Source organism: Narcine bancroftii, chromosome 12 (assembly GCF_036971445.1).
Source record: "Narcine bancroftii isolate sNarBan1 chromosome 12, sNarBan1.hap1, whole genome shotgun sequence".
Lineage (NCBI taxonomy): Eukaryota > Metazoa > Chordata > Chondrichthyes > Torpediniformes > Narcinidae > Narcine > Narcine bancroftii.
The window spans coordinates 26,423,408-26,447,510 of record NC_091480.1 but is presented as its reverse complement, the minus strand read 5'-3'; the positions used below and the strand labels follow the sequence as shown (position 1 = coordinate 26,447,510).

Genomic DNA, 24,103 nt, shown 5'->3' with positions numbered 1-24,103 from the left:
AGTTTAGCAGGTCAACTCCAGCATTCATGCAGGTTTAAATATAGAAGGGCAAGAGCAGAGTAAAGAGTTACAATGAAAAAGATTAGAACTTTTTAAAACAAGCCTTCATGGGGCTCTTTTTAAACTCCATTCAAATATACAGAATATGCTCTTTGCACTTTTCAAATAGCTGCTCACCTATTTTCAGAAAAGAAACAGTGGTCTGACAAGAAAGTTACTTTATTTTGCTTTGGAAAGTTTTGTGTTAAATAAGGATCATTTCTCCAGGCTGCATGACATAATGTTGCAGCTGAGATTGTTCTTTGTCAATTACTGTCAGTTCTATGACACAGAATAGGTTGAAGCCTTTACAGAAAAAAAAGGCATGCTGTTTTAAAAATGAACTTACATTATAGATCAATAGTTTTCAAAAAAATATAATTTTGAAAGAGGCTGATTGACAAAAGGATCTAAACAAAAGGATTTTTCCTCAGTTACTGGAACAATACTCAGAAACCTGGCCAGGAATCCTGGGCAAGCATGGCGTCGGCAAGTGCAACGACAATGGGCGCCTCCTGTTGGAGCTCTGCGCAGAACAGCGACTTGTCATTACAAACACCCATTTTCAGCAGAGGGACAGCCTTAAGACCACCTGGATGCATCCCCGATCCAAACACTGGCACCTCCTGGACTACATCCTGGTGCGAGAAAGTGACAAACAAGATGTGCTCCACACCAGGGTCATGCCTAGCGCGGAATGCCACACTGACCACCGGCTGGTTCGCTGCAAGCTCAACCTTCACTTCAAGCCAAAGCCCAGGAACAATAAAGCCCCCAGAAAGAGGTTCAATGTTGGAAACCTGCAGTCAGACGAAGCGAGAGGAAACTTCCAGGCAAACCTCAAAGCAAAGCTCGACGTTGCAACCCGCCTCACGGACCCGTCCCCTGAAACCCTCTGGGATCAGTTGAAGACTACCATACTGCAATCCACTGAAGAGGTACTGGGCTTCTCCTCCAGGAAAAACAAGGACTGGTTTGACGAAAACAGCCAGGAAATCCAGGAGCTGCTGGCAAAGAAGCGAGCTACCCACCAGGCTCACCTTACAAAGCCGTCCTGTCCAGAGAAGAAACAAGCCTTCCGTCGCGCATGCAGCCATCTTCAGCGCAAACTCCGGAAGATCCAAAATGAATGGTGGACTAGCCTCGCCAAACGAACCCAGCTCAGCGCGGACATTGGCGACTTCAGGGGTTTCTACGAGGCTCTAAAGGCTGTGTACGGCCCCTCACCCCAAGTCCAAAGCCCGCTGCGCAGCTCAGACGGCAAAGTCCTCCTCAGCGACAAGATCTCCATCCTCAACCGATGGTCAGAACACTTCCAATCTCTTTTCAGTGCCAACCGCTCAGTCCAAGATTCTGCCCTGCTCAAGCTCCCTCAACTGCCCCTAAGGCTAGAGCTGGATGAGGTTCCCACCCTGGATGAGACATATAAGGCAATCGAACAACTGAAAAGTGGCAAAGCAGCAGGTATGGATGGAATCCCCCCAGAAGTCTGGTGGCAAAACTCTGCATGCCAAACTGCATGAGTTTTTCAAGCTTTGTTGGGTCCAAGGTAAACTGCCTCAGGATCTTCGTGATGCCACCATCATCACCCTGTACAAAAACAAAGGCGAGAAATCAGACTGCTCAAACTACAGGGGAATCACGTTGCTCTCCATTGCAGGCAAAATCTTCGCTAGGATTCTACTAAATAGAATAATACCTAGTGTCGCCGAGAATATTCTCCCAGAATCACAGTGCGGCTTTCGCGCAAACAGAGGAACCACTGACATGGTCTTTGCCCTCAGACAGCTCCAAGAAAAGTGCAGAGAACAAAACAAAGGACTCTACATCACCTTTGTTGACCTCACCAAAGCCTTTGACACCGTGAGCAGGAAAGGGCTTTGGCAAATACTAGAGCGCATCGGATGTCCCCCAAAGTTCCTCAACATGATTATCCAACTGCACGAAAACCAACAAGGTCGGGTCAGATACAGAAATGAGCTCTCTGAACCCTTCTCCATTAACAATGGCGTGAAGCAAGGCTGTGTTCTCGCACCAACCCTCTTTTCAATCTTCTTCAGCATGATGCTGAACCAAGCCATGAAAGACCCCAACAATGAAGACGCTGTTTACATCCGGTACCGCACGGATGGCAGTCTCTTCAATCTGAGGCGCCTGCAAGCTCACACCAAGACACAAGAGAAACTTGTCCGTGAACTACTCTTTGCAGATGATGCCGCTTTAGTTGCCCATTCAGAGCCAGCTCTTCAGCGCTTGACGTCCTGCTTTGCGGAAACTGCCAAAATGTTTGGCCTGGAAGTCAGCCTGAAGAAAACTGAGGTCCTCCATCAGCCAGCTCCCCACCATGACTACCAGCCCTCCCACATCTCCATCGGGCACACAAAACTCAAAACGGTCAACCAGTTTACCTATCTCGGCTGCACCATTTCATCAGATGCAAGGATCGACAATGAGATAGACAACAGACTCGCCAAGGCAAATAGCGCCTTTGGAAGACTACACAAAAGAATCTGGAAAAACAACCAACTGAAAAACCTCATAAAGATAAGCGTATACAGAGCCGTTGTCATACCCACACTCCTGTTCGGCTCCGAATCATGGGTCCTCTACCGGCACCACCTACGGCTCCTAGAACGCTTCCACCAGCGTTGTCTCCGCTCCATCCTCAACATCCATTGGAGCGCTTTCGTCCCTAACGTCGAAGTACTCGAGATGGCAGAGGTCGACAGCATCGAGTCCACGCTGCTGAAGATCCAGCTGCGCTGGATGGGTCACGTCTCCAGAATGGAGGACCATCGCCTTCCCAAGATCGTGTTATATGGCGAGCTCTCCACTGGCCACCGTGACAGAGGTGCACCAAAGAAAAGGTACAAGGACTGCCTAAAGAAATCTCTTGGTGCCTGCCACATTGACCACCGCCAGTGGGCTGATAACGCCTCAAACCGTGCATCTTGGCGCCTCACAGTTTGGCGGGCAGCAACCTCCTTTGAAGAAGACCGCAGAGCCCACCTCACTGACAAAAGGCAAAGGAGGAAAAACCCAACACCCAACCCCAACCAACCAATTTTCCCTTGCAACCACTGCAATCGTGTCTGCCTGTCCCGCATCGGACTTGTCAGCCACAAACGAGCCTGCAGCTGACGTGGACTTTTTACCCCCTCCATAAATCTTCGTCCGCGAAGCCAAGCCAAAAGAAGAAGAAAGAAAAAGGAACAATAATTCTAATATAAATATTGTGACACGGGGAATGGTGAATGGAACTAGTTCCAATTTTATCAGAGCACTATTTGAGTATACTGGCCTATCATCCAGGTAATGCCAGGGTTTGGTGCTCCCGAAGCTCCACAGTGTAAAACTGCAGCTGCTCCATCTGTCACTGCAGTGTCTGACGGGGCTCTGATGAAGAAAGGTGCAATGTCTGAAACAAACAAAAAAAAACTTTGAGACTTACTTTTTTTGTGATAAGATGAACAAAACTGGGATGCTTTCATTTAAAATCTCATCATCTTGTATCTCTTTGCATAATCGCAATCATGGAAAAAAAAGTTATTTCTTTCCCTCAAATTGACTGTGCACATAACCAATTTGTGTATCAACACACAGAACATAATCGGACACCACAGATTATTTTCATCACAACATTCCTGTGTTGGAGTACCTCATGCATGTAAGATTGATGCTTGTTTTATTTCTACCTAAGCTTTCAGAATTGTTGCCAGCTGGAAGAATAACTTCAGCAAAACGACTGTACGTGGTTAGAATACATTTCTTTTCTAGTTGATACATTTTAAGATGACAAATGATAGAGATATGAAAGGCTTGATAAAGGATAGAGAAACTAGCTTTCATTAAAAAGCAAAATTAAAAACTGGTGGGACTGGAAAGTTGAAATAAAAATAGGAAATGAAGAAAATACTCCCTAGGTTGGAGAGCAGCTGGCGAGAGTTAAATAGAGTTAATGTTTCAGGTTGTTAACCTTTCAATGAAAAGTTAACACCAACAAAGATTAACTCTGCTTCTCTCCCTTCAGATGCTGCCTGACCCGCTGAGTATTTCCAGCATTTTCACATTTTATTTACTGACTTGCTTGATGCTTTTCAAATCATGGCCAATACTAACATCTCACTGTCTGTGGCATTATGTAGTGTTCCCTTGACGTTAGTGTCATAAGAAGAAATTATCATGACACAGTAATTAATAATTTTTTTTGCAGCAACTATGGACACTGCACTATAACCTATTAATTTGTGGAGGTTTTATTTTTCACTTTAAGTAATATTCAGTGGATCTTTTGATCAAGAACAGGTGCAATCGAAATTGGAATTTAAATATACAGGAAAGGACAGGTGAATAGTCAGCCAGACTGAGAGGCTGAAGTGAGTTTATTTCAATGCATGGAGTATTGTGGGTAAAGTACGTGATCATTACTTGGAATTATGATGCTGTGGCCATTATGGAGACATAAATCCATAAGGGGCGGGATTGGCAGCTCAATGTTCTTATGCCATGTTCTAGTGAACCAAGAAACAGAAAGGTAGTGCTGTTCAATGTGTGACCAAGGAACTGGAAGGAGGGATTCAGATATTTGGATCATTGGGAGGTAGGGGAAAAGATTGCAGAAGCAACAAGTTTGTTGTAGTTGCAGATGTTAATTTCCCCAAAGTAGACTAGGAAGTCCTTAGTGTCAGAAGTTTTGATGGTGCAGAATTTGTTGAGTACATCGAGGAGAGTTTCTTAAGGCAGAATATAAGTACCCCAACCAGGAAGGTGGCCAATGTCAAATAAGCCTATCCAAGTGATTGGAGTTTCAGTTGGGGAATATTTTTGAAAATAATGGAGAAACACAGGATTCTGTTGACACCGTGGTTAAGTGAAAAAGCACACAAATGCAGGGAAAACTCAGCAGGTCAAACAATGCCTTTATGTAGCAAAGGTAAAGATACATCACCAATATTTCTGGCTTGAGCCCTTCATCAAGGTGTGGGGCAACATGATGAAGGGCTCAAGCCTGAAACGTTGGTGATGTATCTTTATCTTTGCTACATAAAGGCACTGTTTGGCCTGCTGAGTTTCTCCAGCATTTGTATGTTTTTGAAAATAGTTATCACTCCTCCTTATGTTTCAAGACAGTTCTGGACAAGGAGAAGTTTGGGCCTTGTAGAAACGTACTAAATAGGGGGAGAATAAATTACAACAAGATAAGATAGAAGGCAGGAGGACTAAACCAGGAGCAGCTGTTACTGGGCAAGCCCACATATGACATGTGGCAGTTGTTTAAGGACCAACCAATCAGAGTCCAGGACCAACAAGTTCCAATGAGAGAGAAGAATAATGATGGTAAAGAGAATCTTGGAAGACAAGAGAGGTTATAAATTTAGCCAAAACAAAAAAGGATGCAAATGTAAGGTTCAGGAAACCTCAACCAGATATCGTAGTGAAGGAATATAAAGATCGGAAGTACAAGCTCAGGCAAGGCATTCAGAAGGGGCCATGAAGTGTCTTTGGCTAGCAGGATTAAAGAAAATCCCAAGACATTTTATAATTAAATTAAAAACAAGAGGATGACTGGTGAGAGATGGGACCACTCAAGGAAAAAGGAGGGAAATGCTTGGAGTCACAGGAAGTCTATGAGGTACTAAATGAGTACTTTGCTTTGACATTGACCAAAGAGCACAGCATGATGATGTTGAGAATACTCATGTGTTAGGGCATTTTGAGATTAAGAAAGAAGAGGTGTGTGTCATTTGAGATGAACACCCCCTGGCCTGATGGGATATATCCAAGTGGCAAGTGACGAGATAGGAGGTCTCTTGACAAAGGTGTTTGCACCCTCATTAGCAACAAGAGAAGTCCCAGAGGTCTGGAGAGTGGCTAATGTTGTACCTTTGTTCAAGAGGGAAATTAAAGGATAATCTTGGAAATTATCAGTCAGTGAACCTCACATTAGTGGTAGGGAAAAAAATTGAAAAAGATACTTAGGAATAGACATGCACAATTAGAAAGTCATGTTCAGATGAAGGATAGTCAGCTGGGCTTTATAAGGGCTGGACATAATGTTGAGTTTTTTGAGTTGGTTGATCAGGAGAAGATTATATGGATCTTGGTATGGCATTTGAGAAGATCCCTCATGGTTGGCTGCCCAATTTTGTATCCAAAGGTAGTGGGTTGTGGTGGAAGGGTGTTATTCAGTCAATTGGGATCAAAATACAGATATGGGTAGAGAGATGACAGATGGAGCTTTATCCAGATGAATGTGAGGTGTTGAAATTTGAGATGGCAAATGCAAGTGGAATGTATCGAATTATGCAGGGATCTTAAAAACATTGATGTGCAGATGGGTGCATGAGTCATTGAAAGTGGATTACACGAGTAAATAGGTATCATATGGTAAGCTTGGCTTCACCAGGCAGGGGAATGAGTAGAAAGTCATGTTGTAGCTATGTGAAACTTTGATTAGTCTGGACTTGGAGTACTGCGTGTAATTCAGATTGCCCGATTACAAGAAGGATGTGGATGCTTTGGGAAGGGTACAGAAGAGGTTAGAGGGTATGAGAATTGGGAAGAGATTGGACACATTCAGGTTGTCTTGTCTAGAGCTTAGGAGAAAACTGATACGAAAATGAGAGGCATTGATAGGGTGGACATTTGAAATCATTTCCCCAGGTCAAAAGCTTGACACATGACAGGCATATAAGGCAAAGGGGCTTAAGGGAGATGAGCAGGGAAAATACTTAGAGCAGAGTATTAGATGTCTAGGAGTTGTGGCATAAGTAGATAAAGCATTTAAGAGGCTTTTAGACACGTATCTATCAAAGGATGGAGGGATATCTATCAAGGGCAAGCAGCAAAGTTTTAGTTTGATTTAGACTGTGATCAGCACAGATATGTGGGTTGAAGGGGCTGTTCTTGTGCTTCACTGTTATGTGACCGTCTTTGCCATTGATGTCTTATGTGACTGAAATTTAGGCTTCGTCTCCTCCCTTTTCTTTCATGACACCTTTGGCATTTTTGAACACCCCTACGTGTTCTTCCGAATCTCTTCTCTATCGTTGCACCTCCTGTTTGCCCTAAAGCAATTACCATATGGTCACTTCTTATGATACCACATCTCACCAGCATCATCTGTAAACAGGTTTACTTTCAAATCATTGGAGTTACCTCCAATTCTGTTTACCTGGCATTGATAGACAATCAAGAACTGTTGGTATTATATTCATTTATCAACAAATATTCCAGAAGAAGCCAATCCTTTATTCAGTTAACTTCATCTTCAGCCTTTTTTTAATTTCAAGATCTGGCCACACACATGCTAAATTTGTTGATGTGAACATTCCTGACCAATTTTAATGTGATTTTTTTTAAGACTACTTAAATAATTTATTGCCAAATTTCTGCAGAACAATGTGCTCCTGCATTTCTACTGACGATTACTGATCCCTTAATCCACATCTTAGCTTCAAAGATTAATTTCTTAAAAGCACTTCTTACTAACATTGTCCCTTATCCTTACAGACTTCAATTAATTCAGAACCCTGGCATACATTCTTCCTCTCTCACACACACACACACACACACACACACACACACACACACACACACACACACACACACACACACACACACACACACACACACACACACACACACACACACACACACACACACACACAAAAAAATCACTGTCATGTTCTGTTGCCTATCGGTTTCCCAACAAATTGATTTTAAAACCTTCACATTTATACATTCCCACAACCTCACACCAGGCACTTAGACAAATCATCACAGACCATATGCTCTAGCTTCCCTGACTGGATTTATTGCTTGCTCTTTATTCCTGCTGCACCTCTATCTGAGGATGATCTTTCAGTCACTAAGTCTTATTCTTTGAAATACTCTCTCAGAACCATTCCATTTTATTCAATTTCTCCCAGTCTTGAAAAGTCATTGAACACTCTCTTCATTATATGTGCCTTCAGCTTAACGGTCCACATTCCCCTTTTCTTCTTTATCTTGAAAAGTGCTTTCATTCTGGGAACTATGGATGAAGTATTTTGGTCAAGCCAACGACTCAATATTAACATAATTCTACATTTGCAATCTCTTCTTCAATTCTGGAGTGAGAGTAAACTGGATGTAAAAGACATGTAGCAGTGTAGGGGTCTGGGGGACATAGAGGTTTATAAAGTCATGAGGGACACAGATAAGAAAAATAGTCGTATGCTTTTGTACAGGGAAGGAAAATCTAAAATTCAAAGACACGGATTTAAGGGAGAAGATTTAAAAGGGATCTTAGGGGCATCTTCTTCATCCAGAGGGGGGGTGCGTATATGAACCGAGCTGCAGGAGGAAGTGGTAGAAAAATGTACAAGACATTTAGAAAGGTTCATTGGTAGAAGAGGTTTTGAGTGATATGGGCCAAACTCAGGCAAATGGGACCTGCATGGACACACTTGCCCCAAGGGCCTGTTTCCTTGCCTCAAAGCTTTATGGCTTTCTGTATAAAGTTGAAAGAAGTTGGAAACAAATTTATTTGCAGAAACTGCAAACAGAATTCCACAAATCAAACATGATCTGATAAAGATGATTGTCTGTTGACGACAAGGTTTGTCGGTGTTTCAAAATGCCAGCACATAAACCTGTTTAAACTATTGATTTTTAATTCCTGGAATATTAACCAAGACTGTAAAAAGCCCACCAAGCAGGATCAGTTGTTTCTATCCCCATGCAAGGAAGTGGTATTTAAGGAGTCAATTGATTCATTTTCTGATATTTAAAGGAAGTAAGTGATTTTTGATAAACAAATTAACACATTTTTATACATGTAATGTTGATAGACATTACTTTTAAATAGATTTTATATTAATGGAATATTTACTTGTTTATAAGTACACAAAAATAAATATGAAACTATTAATTTTGAACATATGGTAGGTTTAAAATATAACTATGATGTCGTAGCAGTTTAATGTAATGCTTAAACAGGAATTCTTTAAAAAAAAAACAAATAATGTGTATGCCTCAGTAATGTGTTAACTGTGGAATGTGTTCCACTGCACTACATTTTATTTGATTCTAAAGGTTTAGAGGCAGGTATGATTTCCTGTAGAAAAAAAAGTCTATTTCATGCTTACTGGTAACAGTGAGATAGGAAGGTGTCTGAATATCTCCTGCTTCATTCCATGCAAAGCATTGGAATATTCCTGAATCTTCAGGGACCAGCCCTTGGATCTGCAAGGTTCCGCTTACCATCTCCTTATATCTGCTGTTATTCAACATGATTACTGGGACTGAATCTTTGTACCACTCCAGACTCGGTAGGGGTATACCTGCATATAATGAAGAGTTAAATCACACAGTACACAGGCTGTTTTTTTTGACCTTGGTTTGAAGCTTGAACGCGATATTATTTCATCTCTAAAACAACAAAATACTGTCAGTTGTGCAACTGTTCCAAACTACATGGACAGACATCTCACAAGAAGTTACACAAATAAACAATGATGGTGGAAGCTTCTATTTCAAAACTTATGACATAAAAGGAGGCCAGCTAGCTCATCCTGTCTCCCTGCAGAGCAATCCCATCAGTCCAACCGCCCATCTCTTCCCCTTTTCTAACTTGATCTCATGGCAGTAAACATTTCGTTGATTTCTTTTCCATCTACCCACATAGGATAATTTTAACCTACTCTCAACCCAAGATAAGTGCCACTGGAAATCTAGATAACCTATATACATTCCGCACAGACTGCACCAGGGGTCAGGATTCAACTTGCTAATGTGTACATATACAATCTTTTAGGAAAGCAATTCAATTGTTTTTGGAACATTTGTATGAGATTAAAATACTTTTAGACCCAGTAATATTTTTGTTGGGTAAGTTGAAGCCTTTGAAAGATTTGGGATTAGATAAATTTCAGATTGCTTTTATATATTTAGCTTTATCTGTAGCAAATAAATGTATAGTAAGTACTTGGAAAACTGCTAATGTGATTGATATTAATAGATGACATAATGAGATGAAAACTTGTTTGGTATGGAAAAAATCATGTATGTTTTACATGATAATTATTCTTTTTTTCTTAATAAGTGGTCTTTATATTCAGAATATTTACATTTAAATTAACTTTGATTAGATTTTAGTAAATATATTTTAGTTTTTTTTTCTTTTTGGCTCTCCTAAAGAGAGCTGGCTGAGAAGGGGAGGGGGGGTTCTTTTTTTTTCTTCTCTCTTCTTTTTTATAAATTTTTTTTATTGTTCACAATATGTACTTTTTTTTAATTGTATGTAATAACTTTGTTGAACGAATAAATAAAGTTGTGAAAAAAAAAAGGATTCAACTCGCTATTGAAACTGTGAGGCAGCGATACTAATGACTGTAACACTCTGGTAAACGAGATTTATCAAGGATTAAACATCATTAAAACCTAATTCATGTAAGGATTAAGGGACCATGGCAAGTGATGAAATTTACACCATGAAAAATATTAGCCAGGGTGCTTTGGGGTCTGAAGGTCAAGTCCTTCTAAGCAATTTTTTTCAATTAAATTATTTCTATACTTCCAGATACATTGAATATAGTGCGCTGAAATAGATACTGCTATTTTTTTTACTGGTAATTACTTTTTATTTTCCAGGTTTAGGGATTACAGCTAATTGTTCAACTTCTTATTTTTAAGGTCAACCTGAGTTAAAGCCATTTTATTCAGACAATGGCAAACAATTTCTTCCAACAATAATGGTCACCTGGAGAGGGTCAACAAAGGCTCCTTCACCAATGCCAATATTGAAATAATGGTACCCCATTAATGGTGTTTTATGGATATAATGTTAACTGAGAGTCACACGTCCTCTCTGAAGAGTATAAAGAGATCCAATGGTACAATAATGAAGAGGGACAGGTTAGTTATCACTAATGTTTGGCCATCCTTGAACATTTGATCAACATTTTTAAAGCAGATCACCTGGTTATTATCATATTTCTACTTGTGTGAATGTGTAATAGTGTACAATGGCTTGGTGCTTATGTTACTGGATGAATTTGCAGATGTTTGAATTGCCCTCCTGCAGACACAAGTTCAAATTCAAACTCGGCAATTAAAGATTTTAAATTCAAGTAATTTGAAACTATAAATTCAAATAATGTTTGGGAAATTAAATTTGCACCAATTCTTAATCACCGCAGGGATAATCCACAATTCAAACAGGGGTGAGAATTTCTCTCTTTAATTGACACTCACCCATAGCTCTGCATGGGATATCAACAGTTTTTTCTACTTCACCCTGGATCTTCCTGTTGGGTTCTTCAGTGAAATATGGTGGTTCTACAAGATGCAGAAAATGCTATTAAACCAATATCCCTCAACATGTACTAGTAGACATTAAATATAACGTGAGTTTATCTCTCATTATCCCCTAGATAAATGGTTTCTCGCCCATGAGTAAAATAACTTCAAAGGATTTCGCTCAGAAACAGGATGACGGGAACAACAAACCCAGCACTGACCTAATTTAGTATGAACTGATACTCACTGGATAAATGAGACATTTATCCTTGCCCAACCCAAGAACTCTTGACAGCAATATGCTTGATTAAACGTCCAGTTCTAACAAGACATATTAGAATCTGTATCTTAAGTGAAGATCACAAAAGCTATGAATTTTTTCAGTCCTAAATTTCAGAAGCTAATTGAAAATACTGATGAAAACCCACTATTTCTGCTTCAGCTCATTGCAGCATACAAGAGAAGCAGCGTAATAATTAAAAAAAAACTTTTACCGATAACTTGTTTGAAAAGCTTTAATGCCGTGAATATTTTTCCTCCCTTTAAAATCTGGAGAGGAAATACTATCTGCAGAGAACACAGAGTTGTTACCTATGATGGACACGAAGGCATGTGCATGGACAGGAAGAACATTGCTGCTCTGCAACGTGGCCTCACACTCATACTTTCCAGTGTCAGCTGACGTTGGATTTATGATCGTCAGTCGCCTTCCAAAAACACCAATTCCACTTTTCAGTTTCACACCATTTCGTTCCCAGGTAATACTCAGTCTATCCACAGGCCTGTTGGAAAGAATATTAATTTGTACATTAACATTCAGTGGCCTACCAGTTTTATTAATCGAGGAAGTGAGCTACAAATGAATTAGATCAGGTTCTGCTGCCAAAAATAATGTCGAGTTTAATGGTGCATATTATCCGGCACTCGTGATAGGGAGAGATGGCCTGTGAACTGCAAATCACCACAAGTTATTGGATGATTTTATCTTTTGTTTCTCTCTTTCGTTACTCTGCAGCTCTTCAACACCCTGACAATTTCATTAAACCGCTGTACTTGCATATGAATCGACAATTAAACTTGGTACTGGAATTTAGAAAGTATCGTTTGAATGAAGAGATTCACTCTATAGATGACAGTTATTGGGAACATTGTCTAAATAGTACTCAAGACCCTTTCCGTCCTTTGCGCAGTATCTTCAACCTACGATCACCAAGAAGGTAGTATGGGAGCATCAAAATCAGGACTGCCAGGTTAGGGAATAGCTTCTTCCTACAGGCTGTGAGATTAATGAACAGCATCCTACAACTGTGTCAATCATCCTATTTATGTGTTCTTTATGTACCGTGCATTGTGTGTTTTTGTAGGTGCATCATGGAATTAAGAGACATTGTTTCATCAGGTTGTATACGTATAATCAGATGATAATAAACTTGAACTTGTACTCCTACAATGTCACTCAACCTCTTGCATCCAGAGAAGGAACAATTTGACTGGATTATCTCTTTATTTTTTGCAAGCAATGCATTGTTCAGGATTTGAAATAAACTATTTTTAAAATCTTTGTCTCTTTTAATCATCTTCCCCATGTTTCTCTATCAGTTCTTGACTTAATCTAACTCCTGCTACTTCCTTCCCAGCTGTTCCGATTTCTTTCCCAATACCGAAATCCCCATCAGTTTTAAGAAGAGAGTGCAGATCCCATTGTTCACTGTTCTCATAGACGCCCATGATCAGTTTGCACTTCCAGAAACTGACGAACAAAGTTTCCTTGAATTTAAGATTGATGAAAACATTGAACTAATTGGGTGCAAGCATAATCTCCCAGCTCCAGCACAATTTGGGCATTTAAATCAATTAATTTGCTGGTTAATGTGGCCAATGTTAAAGTTTGATCTTCTCTGAAGCCTGTCCCCAGTTATCAGCCTGGCTCCTTGACAACATTGTGCAAAACAAGCATCTCTCAGCTGCGCTTGGTGAAGGGTTTTTTTTATATAGCTGGTGAGGATTTCACCTATCAACAGCATTAAAAAGAATTTTAAAAATTCTCCAACTTAAACCTTAAATATAATTAAACTGAATTAATTAAATAAATTCCCCCCCCCCCCCCCCACTGGTTTTCAATGGGATTAAAAACTCTACTAGGTTTAACCCAGAGATGGGAAATCTGCACTCAGTTTGACTCCTTCTAGCATCCACTGGTGTAGCAGGCAACACAAGTTGCATAAATAGAAGATAAGTTCTCACCAGTGCTGGACCTCAGGACTTCCACAGAGAAATCCTGGACCCTGGACAGAGGATCAGTCCCATTCCTTTTCATTGCGAAATCTCCCTTTTATGTAAAGGCAGCTATTTGTCAAACACTCTTCAGAAAGCGCATCGATGTGTTGCATACTGATGAACAGAGATTCGGTACGCTAGCTACCTAACCCAATTTCTGCCCCATCTTTAGGCATTGGTGTATTACACTATTTGGCAGTATTGGTGCAGGATTGAAGTAGCATTGCTTGATAGTTAACTGTGAGAAGGGACTAAGGAATGCCCATCATCATTCTTCATTTGATCACTCTTTCACAAGTGCTAGATAGCTTGTGAGACAGGGAAAATAACACTATGGAATATGTAATAGCAATTGTTTGTTATCACTTATTTGAACAGCAGTTAGACAACAAATGCACTGTACCAATGGATTGGCTACAGCTTCTGAGTTTAATATATCATTTAATCATTTGCATTCTTCAGCCTAATGTACTGTTCAGTCCACAGAGATTGCTTGTGTAATGATCCATTAATACTTGGCTTCAAACTAGCATTATCATTCCAGATATCCTAGACTGATCATAAAAGCGGCAAAAGGACATCTCAGACAACCTCGTTGGAAATACTGCAGATATCTAAGAATTTGAGAACTGACAGAAGATTAAATTAAGTGCATATAATAATTATATTCACGTTATGTGATATATTGTGCAGTGGTTTCAAGGCTTGAATGAGTAAATGGACACAAAAATATAATTTGGAACTACAAGGGTAAACATAGCAATTTACTTGATTGTCAACAATATTCTGAGTCACTGAGATTTATTTATGGTACATCGGTCAGCTTTCAATATCAAAATGTTAACACAAATTAGACCTTTCATTGCAATTTAAACCACAAAATATGAATTGCAATGAAGCTATTATTTACTGACACCAACAATAACATTAAGATGATCAGAAACATCTTGAAAACAATAAAATGATACCGAAGAAGATTAAGAACATGGTAAAACTGCCACTCTAGGATACCATCATAACAGTGAGATGTTGCAAAGTCTGTTAAGTTAACTAACTTATAAAATGACAAAGGCTGACCGAGTTCAATGCACCACCACTACTGCAAATCCAAAACAGCACCCGCCCAGTGCAACTGCTACCAGCTCCGTACAGATTACGAATGGCCTGTTCAAGGAGCCAATGGCAGTTTTATTTAAAATCCCGCAACAACGGCATCTGTGCCCAAGAAGGCGATGCCTATGATCGTCAGCGGCCACTAGGGGTCGCAGACTCCTGGCAAGTGAAGGACTGGCGCACGGCACCAGAAAACGAGGAGTCTACCACCCCTCACCCTCCCCATCTGAGAATAAGCAGAGAAAATCAAGGGATACCTTTGATTTATCGGAACTGGGATGCGAGAGGGTGTCCCAATCATATTGGAGATTCTGATCTGGCACTCAGGTTGTAGATGGCTTGGAATAGTCTCTGTGTGGCTGCGGAGGCTGCGGGAGCGCTGCAAGCGAATCCACGGACACTCAGTGACTCTGGGAGACTCTTTTGGTTCTCTTTCTCTGATTTTAAGAGGTACATCAGGCAATTTCTGGCAATGGCAAATCTGTCTGCCTTACAGCAGACAAAAAGCAACTAATATGATCTTGAATCAATGATGGAGAAACACAGCAGGTCAAAAGTGTAGAGATGTGTGTGTGTGTGTGTGTGTGTGTGTGTGTGTGTGTGTGTGTGTGTGTGTGTGTGTGTGTGTGTGTGTGTGTGTGTGTGTGTGTGCATATTTATATATTTATATGTGAGTGTGTATATTTATATACATATATATTTGATATATACATATATAAAATGCTTGGGACCAGACTAAGCAGCCCAGTTGCATCAGCAGAATACTTGTATCAGCCGTCAACGATCCCTGACACCTCCCCACCGCCGTCGCCGATCCTGTCTGGGAGTCTGAGTTCCCCGCTCCTGCTTGGGAGGCCGCTCTCCTTGATGACACTGGGACAGCAGAGATGCAAGTACAGTGGAGGGTAAAGAATAAATGAAAAGAGTGAGGGGAGGGAGTTATCTGAAACAAGGACAATTTCCCCATGTGCTGCCTGACCCACTGACTTCCTCCAGTTGCTCATTGATGGCTCAAGATTCTAGCCTGCTTCTCTGAGCTGGCATCCAGCCATTCAGTGTCTGCCTTCCTGGCTGATTCTGAGCTCAGTTGTTACCAAACTGGTGCTAAGGGCGCATCAGAGCCCCACATGAGCATGTTGGGTGAAACTTTTTTTCAACTTGTGACGTGATGTTGTGGTCACATTTTCTTTTAGATAACAGATTTTTGATTTGTGTGTGTGTGAGTGTACCCACGCGTGTGTGTCTACATTTATATATCCAACATTGTTTTTACTTTATCTCTCATCTTTTGTTTCTGGTGTCGGTGCTGCACCATTACTCAAAAAAAGGTGTAAACACTCCTTCCGTCCGATAGCCTACAGGTCACCCTTTAGAAAAGTGTAGTACCCGTTTAGCCTTCCAATCAAGGTCAAGAGAAGCCATGGATTGCAGATGGTGGATGGTTTTTACAAGTAGATTCTACAAATTGGTATTTATGGCTGTAAAACAAAAAATGCTGGGCAGATGAATCTGCTGATCAAAGGATTACCCGTCCAGCATGGATACTCCAACTGAAGAAGGCAACGGGAAACCACTTCAGTATTCTTCCCTTGTATAATCATGAATTCAACCTTGATTACAGTCTCCGCTCAAAGCTTGAGCCTTCATGGAAGAAGAACAGGAGAGGCCATAACTATAATTCGGAGGGTCAGAGATTGTGACAGATGAAGAGACATGCTCATCCAAGCCAAACAGCATAGCACCTGAATGAATGAAATCTTTTGTTTTCTTCTTGTTGTTAAACAAGAAACCCAAAGTGGGTTCAAAAGATAACCAATCTCCAAGAAGATCAGTGACGTCGTTGCTCCAACACTTTTTTCAATCTTTCTCATTTGTTCCATCAGTAGATCACCATTCCTACTGAACTCCAAGCCACTGTCACCTCATCCCTGACCAACTTCCTAACCCCCCTCTCCCTCCCCCACCCATGGGAAATGAGTTGATTGTCAGAGCCAGTAGAAAACTGTTCAGGTTATCCCTCAGAACCAAATTCAAGAGAACTGCAGTCGCCTTGATGCATGTAGATAACACTTACGTTTGTGCACACTGTTGATCAGTGATTATTCTCATGACCATCCCCCACTAACTTACCTTGCTGAAGAGATAGTTCAAGCCCCTCATTCTCCTGAACACCAAAACATTGTTGACTTTTCATTGAAGTAGGAGAGGATGGGCCTTACACTCAGTATCCCCATGAACAAAGGTTCTTTACCGACCTGCCCAAAGCAAACCTCACTGTGCTCTGATTCTGATGAGACCCTAGAAAATATGGACCATTTCACATATTCCAAGAGGCACCTTTCACCAAAGGTAGATGCCAATTAAAAAAAACCCCACCAATTTCATAATGGACAGTTAAAGATCAAAACCAGCCAAGACCATAGACCTGGCACAAAACTTATGGTTAACTCAACAGCAGGGACATATGTTTCTGAGACCTTCACTGCCTACTGCAGACCTCAAGATATCATCAATTGTGCCTCTGCACACTCCAACAAATTCACTGGAGGGATAGATGAAGCAATGCCAGTGCCTGCTCCATGCCAAAGACCAACATACCAATTATTCAGGGCCCAGTTGACCATGCTGAAGTGCCAATTAATGAAGAAGATGAAGGCTGTGTAGTTAACCAATAATCATGGCTTTTATTAGCAGAAACTAGTGGTACAATAATGAAAGACAATGAGTCTTTCATTATACCCATTGGGTATACCCAAGGGAAGTGTCTTTAGTGGTAGAGATAATACACGTCCAATGTCAGTAAAGCAGGATAAGCAGAGAGAGAGAGAGAGAGAGAGAGAGAGAGAGAGAGAGAGAAGAGAGAGAGAGAGACAGAGAGAGACAGAGACTGACAGCACAGATTGACTGCACATGCCCAACACCAAAGTCCCAAAAAAGATCTTCCACTCTCAGCTCCACCTAAGGAAAAGATGACCATACAGAGAGATGAAAAAAAAAATCAAGGCCACCTGGGAATAAAATGCAATAGCCACACACAAGAAAGTTTCAGAGAATGCACCTGAGTGGCTCATCATTCATGAAATGAAGCATTAGGCTAAACAATGGACACAGGATTCGCAGGAAATTATGAATGCCATTGGGTTGTTAAACAAAACAAAGAAAGATTGACAATATTGTACAAATATTAAATTGTTCAAACCACTGTAAAATAATGAAGCAATAATATATTGACCTCAAGGAATTAGAGAACAATAGGGTGTGAAAAAGACAAGGAAAATTATGAAAAAAATGAAAAGTAACAAAGAAGCAAACTAATCACAATTAGTTTGAGGTGCAGGCAGATGACAACATGAAAACTGCATATGCACGTCCCTCAAAAACAATGCTCAAAACACCGAGATGGTGGAGGAGATGACTTAAAATCTAAAATTTTAGAGTAATCAGGTAAGACATGGGTTCAGAGAGCCAATAATTTACAGCAAGACCACAGTTTTGGGTCCATTTAAATTTGGAAAGGTAGGCAATGAAAATGAAGAAGGTGAGGCTGAAATTGATGCAACAAAGCCAGTGGTACCAATGTTGGAAAAACAACATAAAATTCATATTTCAAATGTATACATGACATCACATATAACCTTGAGATTCTTTTCCTGCGGGCCTGGCAGAATTTCTATTTATTGGTAGTGTAAACTGGACTAAAAAAAAGATATGTATACAAAAGAGAAAAATGCAAAGAAAGAAAGAAGCAAACCCCCTGGCCCACGGTCACGCTGGGCAGTGCTTTGGAAATACAATGCTGGGTATTTGTGGTCTTGTAGTCCTTCAGAAAATGGATAAAAATCTGAAAAAAAAAAATCAGAGAACAATGGAAACCCTTGGGAAGTGTCTGAGAAAAAGGAGAAACTTGCAAAAGCTACAATCGGGTTGCAGGTCATATCACAGAATGCCCAATCCGCAAGAACCAATGGTGAATTTTGACCCAGAAGATGGAGATAACACCAAGAGCAGGGTTCTGTCCAAGTAGGGCTCTACATTCAGATTGATGAGTAATACAGGGACAACAAATGCCAAAAGACAGAAGATCTGGCAATGCCTATGTGGGAGCTTGAGAAGCCCACACTACAGCACCCAATACTCCAAATGTGGCCTCATCAATGCCTTGTAGAACTTCAATGGAACATCCCAACTCCTGCACTTTGATTTATGAAGGCCAATGTATTAAAAGCTTACTTTGTGACCCTAACTACCTGTAAAGCCATTATATATCGGTATTCCCTATGTTCTACTGCTCTCTAATTCTGAATTTAATCCTATTTTTAAAAATGATTGTCTTCTTGTAATAGAGCCATTGGAGCTTTTGACCAGAGGTTAGACTTCGTAATATAAGAAATTACAATTTTGAAAGCGGAGCAAAAGTATGCAACTCATGTACAAGTTAGATAAGAATAGGATAATAAGGCTTTTGAGATGTGCCAATTTCTATGGGATCAAAGGAGGGAAGATTTTAAGCCAATACGAAAATAAATTTACCAATAGAAGATCAAACAGAAAACAAACAGTACCTCTGACATCTTGGTAAACTAATCCGACTTACACAAAGAAGCCAATCAATTCACCAATATATCCAATGATGATCTTGTTAATTACATAATGTTAATTAGAAGCATCTAGCTTTTGCATGAATAAAATGTCTTTTGAAAGATTCTAACTTTCACTGATCCACAGATTTAAATTCTAAACTAATCTAATCAATTTTAATCAATCTCACGTATTGCATTAAACAATTATTACTGAATTATAGTGACATAACCATTTACCACCACCTTTGTAAATTATTTTGTTAATTAGTGCAATCTATTGATTATTTGATCATTCAATATATAAATAGCATTGATTAAATGGTTAATAAAGTATACAATTTTTCATGTGTTTATTGGCTTCTTACTAATAAACAGTATTGAAGGGTTAATTAATTGACTGAAACTTTTTGGATCCTATTTTGTGGTTGGTAATATGGGAAGATGTAAAACTCCATATTTCAAATAGATCACAATTTTTATTTTCAGGCACCTCATGTAAAAACAAATTTGATATTGAACCATATAGTGATAGTGGAAAAATGTCCAGGAGTTTAGTAGAAAGGTACAATTGGTGACCACAACAGGTTCAAACGCCTTTGAACCCAACATGAGCGACCCTTCGATCAGTGCTATAGCCGTCAATTAAGTTATAATTTAAAATAAGAAAGAGCTTCAGAACATTTTAAGGAGGGAGCACCAAAGTATCATCAGATCTTGGCTGATTACGGAATGAAGTGAAACACGAATGTCTCCAGATGCTGTGGCTGTAGATGCTGGAGGAACTCAGCCGGCCTCAGAGTGTCCATATATTACCGACATTTCGGACCTGAGTGCTTCTTCACAGTATAAGCAAAAAGCAGGTGTCTGAATAAAGACTAGGAGAGGAAAGGGGAAGAATGGGAGGGACAGGAGTCCAGACTGACAGACAAAAGGTGTTAATTGGTCACGATAAGAGGAAAGGTGAGATTTTTTGTTCTGTGGAAGGAAACGGTGTGGGGGGGGGGGGGGGCGGGGGGAAGGGAAAAGAGACAGAACTAGAGGAAAGGAGATGGGGGAACAAAGATTGGGGCGGGGGTGTTGAACAGAAACTGGAGGTCAATGTTAATGCTGCCAGGTCGGAAGGGTCCCAGATGGAAGATGAGGTATTTTTCCTCAAATTTGCGGATAGTCTCAGTCTAGCAGTGCATGAGACCTTGGACAGACATGTCAGCAAGGAAATGGGACAGGGAATTGAAATGGGTGGCCAAAGGGAAATCTATGTCCAGTCTTTACTGCCTAAGGATGGTGCAAGATCGACTGAGTTCCTGCAGCATCTCCGTGTTTAGACTAGATGACTGAATGATAATGCAGCAATGACCAATGGAAAAAACGTGGATGTGGAGGAGCTCAGACCTCTCACGGGATTGTAAGGGGTCATACAAAAAGGATATTAGAATCATAATACTACAGCCAGGAGTCAACAGAAGCATGGGTGAGGTAAGAACAGTGTCTTTACTTATTAAGGCATATCTCAAGTCAAATTAAATTTTGATCCATCTGATTCAAAGTCAGGTGAGGCATAGAATTAATCACTTGGAAATGAATTTCAAACTGGAAGGTCATTTATGTATGTTCACACTGAATATTGGGGAAATAGTTTGACCATTTTTGGGTAATAATTAAAAATGACAGAAAAAGCATGGGGAAGAGTTTGGAGTTATCTACAGACAGGACACGTTGAAGCTGCTGCTGAGCTTCTCGATGACATTGCTGGAGGGAGATACAGATGAGAAAAAAGGGGCGAAATAAAGGAAGCAAATACTGCATCAGAGAGAGAAGCCTGTTCAGGGAATTACTTGATGATTCTTCTTTTCTTTTCTTTGGCTTGGCTTCGCGGACGAAGATTTCTTTTCTTTCTTTGGCTTGGCTTCGCGGACGAAGATTTATGGAGGGGGTAAATGTCCACTCAGCTGCAGGATCGTTTGTGGCTGACAAGTCCGATGCGGGACAGGCAGACACGGTTGCAGCGGTTGCAGGGGAAAATTGGTTGGTTGGGGTTGGATATTGGGTTTTTCCTCCTTTGCCTTTTGTCAGTGAGGTGGGCTCTGCGGTCTTCTTCAAAGGAGGTTGCTGCCCGCCGAAATGTGAGGCGCCAAGATGCACGGTTTGAGGCGATATCAGCCCACTAGCGGTGGTCAATGTGGCAGGCACCAAGAGATTTCTTTAGGCAGTCCTTGTACCTTTTCTTTGGTGCACCTCTGTCACGGTGGCCAGTGGAGAGCTCGCCATATAACACGATCTTGGGAAGGCGATGGTCCTCCATTCTGGAGACGTGACCCACCCAGCGCAGCTGGATCTTCAGCAGCGTGGACTCGATGCTGTCGGCCTCTGCCATCTCGAGTACTTCGACGTTAGGGATGAAAGCGCTCCAATGAATGTTGAGGATGGAGCGGAGACAACACTGGTGGAAGCGATCTAGGAGCCGTAGGTGATGCCGGTAGAGGACCCATGATTCAGAGCCGAACAGGAGTGTGGGTATGACAACGGCTCTGTATACGCTTATCTTTGTGAGGTTTTTCAGTTGGTTGTTTTTCCAGACTCTTTTATGTAGTCTTTCAACTCTATCAGCCAGCTCCCCACTATGACCACCAGCCCCCCCACATCTCCATCGGGCACACAAAACACTTGATGATTACCAATGAACAAACAGCACGGTGACACACCTATATTATAGATCAAGGGGTCAATGTCTGATTTAAGTGCTATCCGTATGGAGTTTGTATGTTCACTTTGTGACTGTGCGGATTTCCATCAGACACTCTAGTTTCCTCCCATACCTCTGTTGCAAATTATCCCTTAGTACAAGTGTAGGCAAAGGAATCAAAGATAAATGCGATGGAATAAGTTGTTAGGCTCCCCTGGGCTGTGACTCATGGTAATCCTTGGAGCCAACATGAATACAATATGTTGTATGGCTTCCTTTTGTGTCTTAATAAATAAGAAAGGAATCAGGAAATCATACATGCACTGAAATGGGTAATGACAGGATGGCTTTGGAGAAGTTTGAGATGACCAATCTTATGAAATTAGGTGATTAATTTGAGAAAATTCCTTGATGAGGGATTGCAGTTAACAAATCAAGAAGTCGACTCACATTTTACTTACAACATACCTTTGTTTCCATTTTGTCATGAGAGTCAAATCTATCACAAATCCATTAGTCTGTGGGAAGCCTTTTAAGTAAGAGAGGCCAACCTTTTTTTTAGACTTTCTGACTCTTAGAATAGGCCATTGGGACCAAAGTCATTAAAATGGTTCCAAGTCACTTCAAAGCAGAAATGTAAAAAAAATTTAAATTGCTGAAATGCAGTTTTACACGGAGTGTGTCTCTGAATGGATTGGATGAAAAAGGATTCTGAATATTAAAATTATAATTAAAAAAAACTTTATTGTAATTATGGAGAATCTTAGAAACACGGTGGACGGAATAAATAATAGAATTGAGCTCCACATTCGCCCGTGATGATAAGCACCAGCTAGTGAGCAGTAGTTCATCATCCATGGATACAGCGCCAACCTTTTGTTTATTAACCTAAAGCAGAGCCAGTGGCTTCAATGTTGCATCTCATATTCCCAGCTGATGCCATTCAATTGGTCACCAAGAATTTCACATTGAATGAGCAAACAGAGATACACACTGCTCAGGCAGTTAAGTGCTTAATCTCAAGTAAATTCCTGTGTTATTTATGATGTTTTTGACTTTATAAATGATGTACTACTGAATTATATAGAGGAAAGAAATTTACATTTGGAATATTAGTTTTGACATTGGCAGCAAAGCAACATTTGAGCAAAGCTGCCCATAAAGCTTTCCCTTGTGGCGGCACACCATTAGGCAGGCAAACTGGCCCCGCTTGTAACACATGCGGCGGGGCAGCGGCCAAAATGGCTCGGTCGGGGGTTTCCCCTTCGGCCTCGGCACTGGGCTCAGAAGCCCACGCTTGGGGACCCACGTGATGCCCTGGTGTCGTCAGCGTCCCCAGCACGGTTCTCAGCCAGGTCCGGGCTGGGAGTATAAAGCCAGCCATGCAGCCTGCAATAAATCAGTTCTGCTCACTGAGCTCAACCCGTCTGGTTGTGTGTTATTTCAGTTAGCAGTGTAGCTGCCGCTACAATTGGTGACCCCAACAGGTTCAAACGCCTTTGAACCCAACATGAGCGACCCTTCGATCAGTGGCATAGTCATCAAGCTTCCTGACTTCTGGGTTCAGGAGCCGGAGACCTGGTTCAGCCACGCAGATGCTCAGTTTCACCTCCACCAGATTTCATCAGACATGACCAGGTTTATCATGTGGTTGCCGCCCTGGACCAGGCCACCGCCAAACATGTGCTGCACCACGTTCAACACCCACCCGCGGAAGATAAATAGGGGACCATCAAGCGGGTGCTCAGCGGCTCCCTTGGACTATCTAGGCACCAGCATGCCGCTCGGATGCTGCACCTCGACGCCTTGGGAGACAGGACCCGATTGAGCTAATGGACGAGATGCTCGCACTCATGGGTGATCACACCAACTGCCCACTTTTTGAGTGCATTTTTCTCGACCATCTGGCTGCTACTGGCCCAAGAGAGCTTTGCTGACCCGAGGAAGGTTGCTCAGAAGGCACAAGAGCTATGGCGATTCCCGGAGGGCTCTGCAGTCCAGCAGATCGCGAGTCATGGACATGACCACTCCAAGCCTTCCTCTAGCACTGTGGTAGAAAACCCAGTCCCTGCAGGGACCACAAACAGCATAACCAGAGGCAAGACATCTGCTCCGGGCCTCTGTTTCT

General features: G+C 41.2%; 1 protein-coding gene across 3 annotated transcripts in view; it reads right to left on the bottom strand.

Annotated features, from left to right (window-relative positions):
* The window catches only part of sdk1a (sidekick cell adhesion molecule 1a), a 681,074-nt gene that overhangs the window by 245,511 nt on the left and 411,460 nt on the right, over nt 1-24,103 (bottom strand). For 2 of the 3 annotated variants that reach the window (XM_069906184.1, XM_069906185.1), the window contains 4 exons: nt 11,914-12,104; nt 11,278-11,361; nt 9,171-9,365; nt 3,341-3,457 (listed from right to left, as the gene is read on the bottom strand). In XM_069906184.1, the coding sequence (XP_069762285.1) occupies nt 3,341-3,457; nt 9,171-9,365; nt 11,278-11,361; nt 11,914-12,104 (587 nt within the window). The remainder of the gene's footprint in view (nt 1-3,340; nt 3,458-9,170; nt 9,366-11,277; nt 11,362-11,913; nt 12,105-24,103) is intronic. The other variant, XM_069906186.1, reaches the window with a different exon arrangement.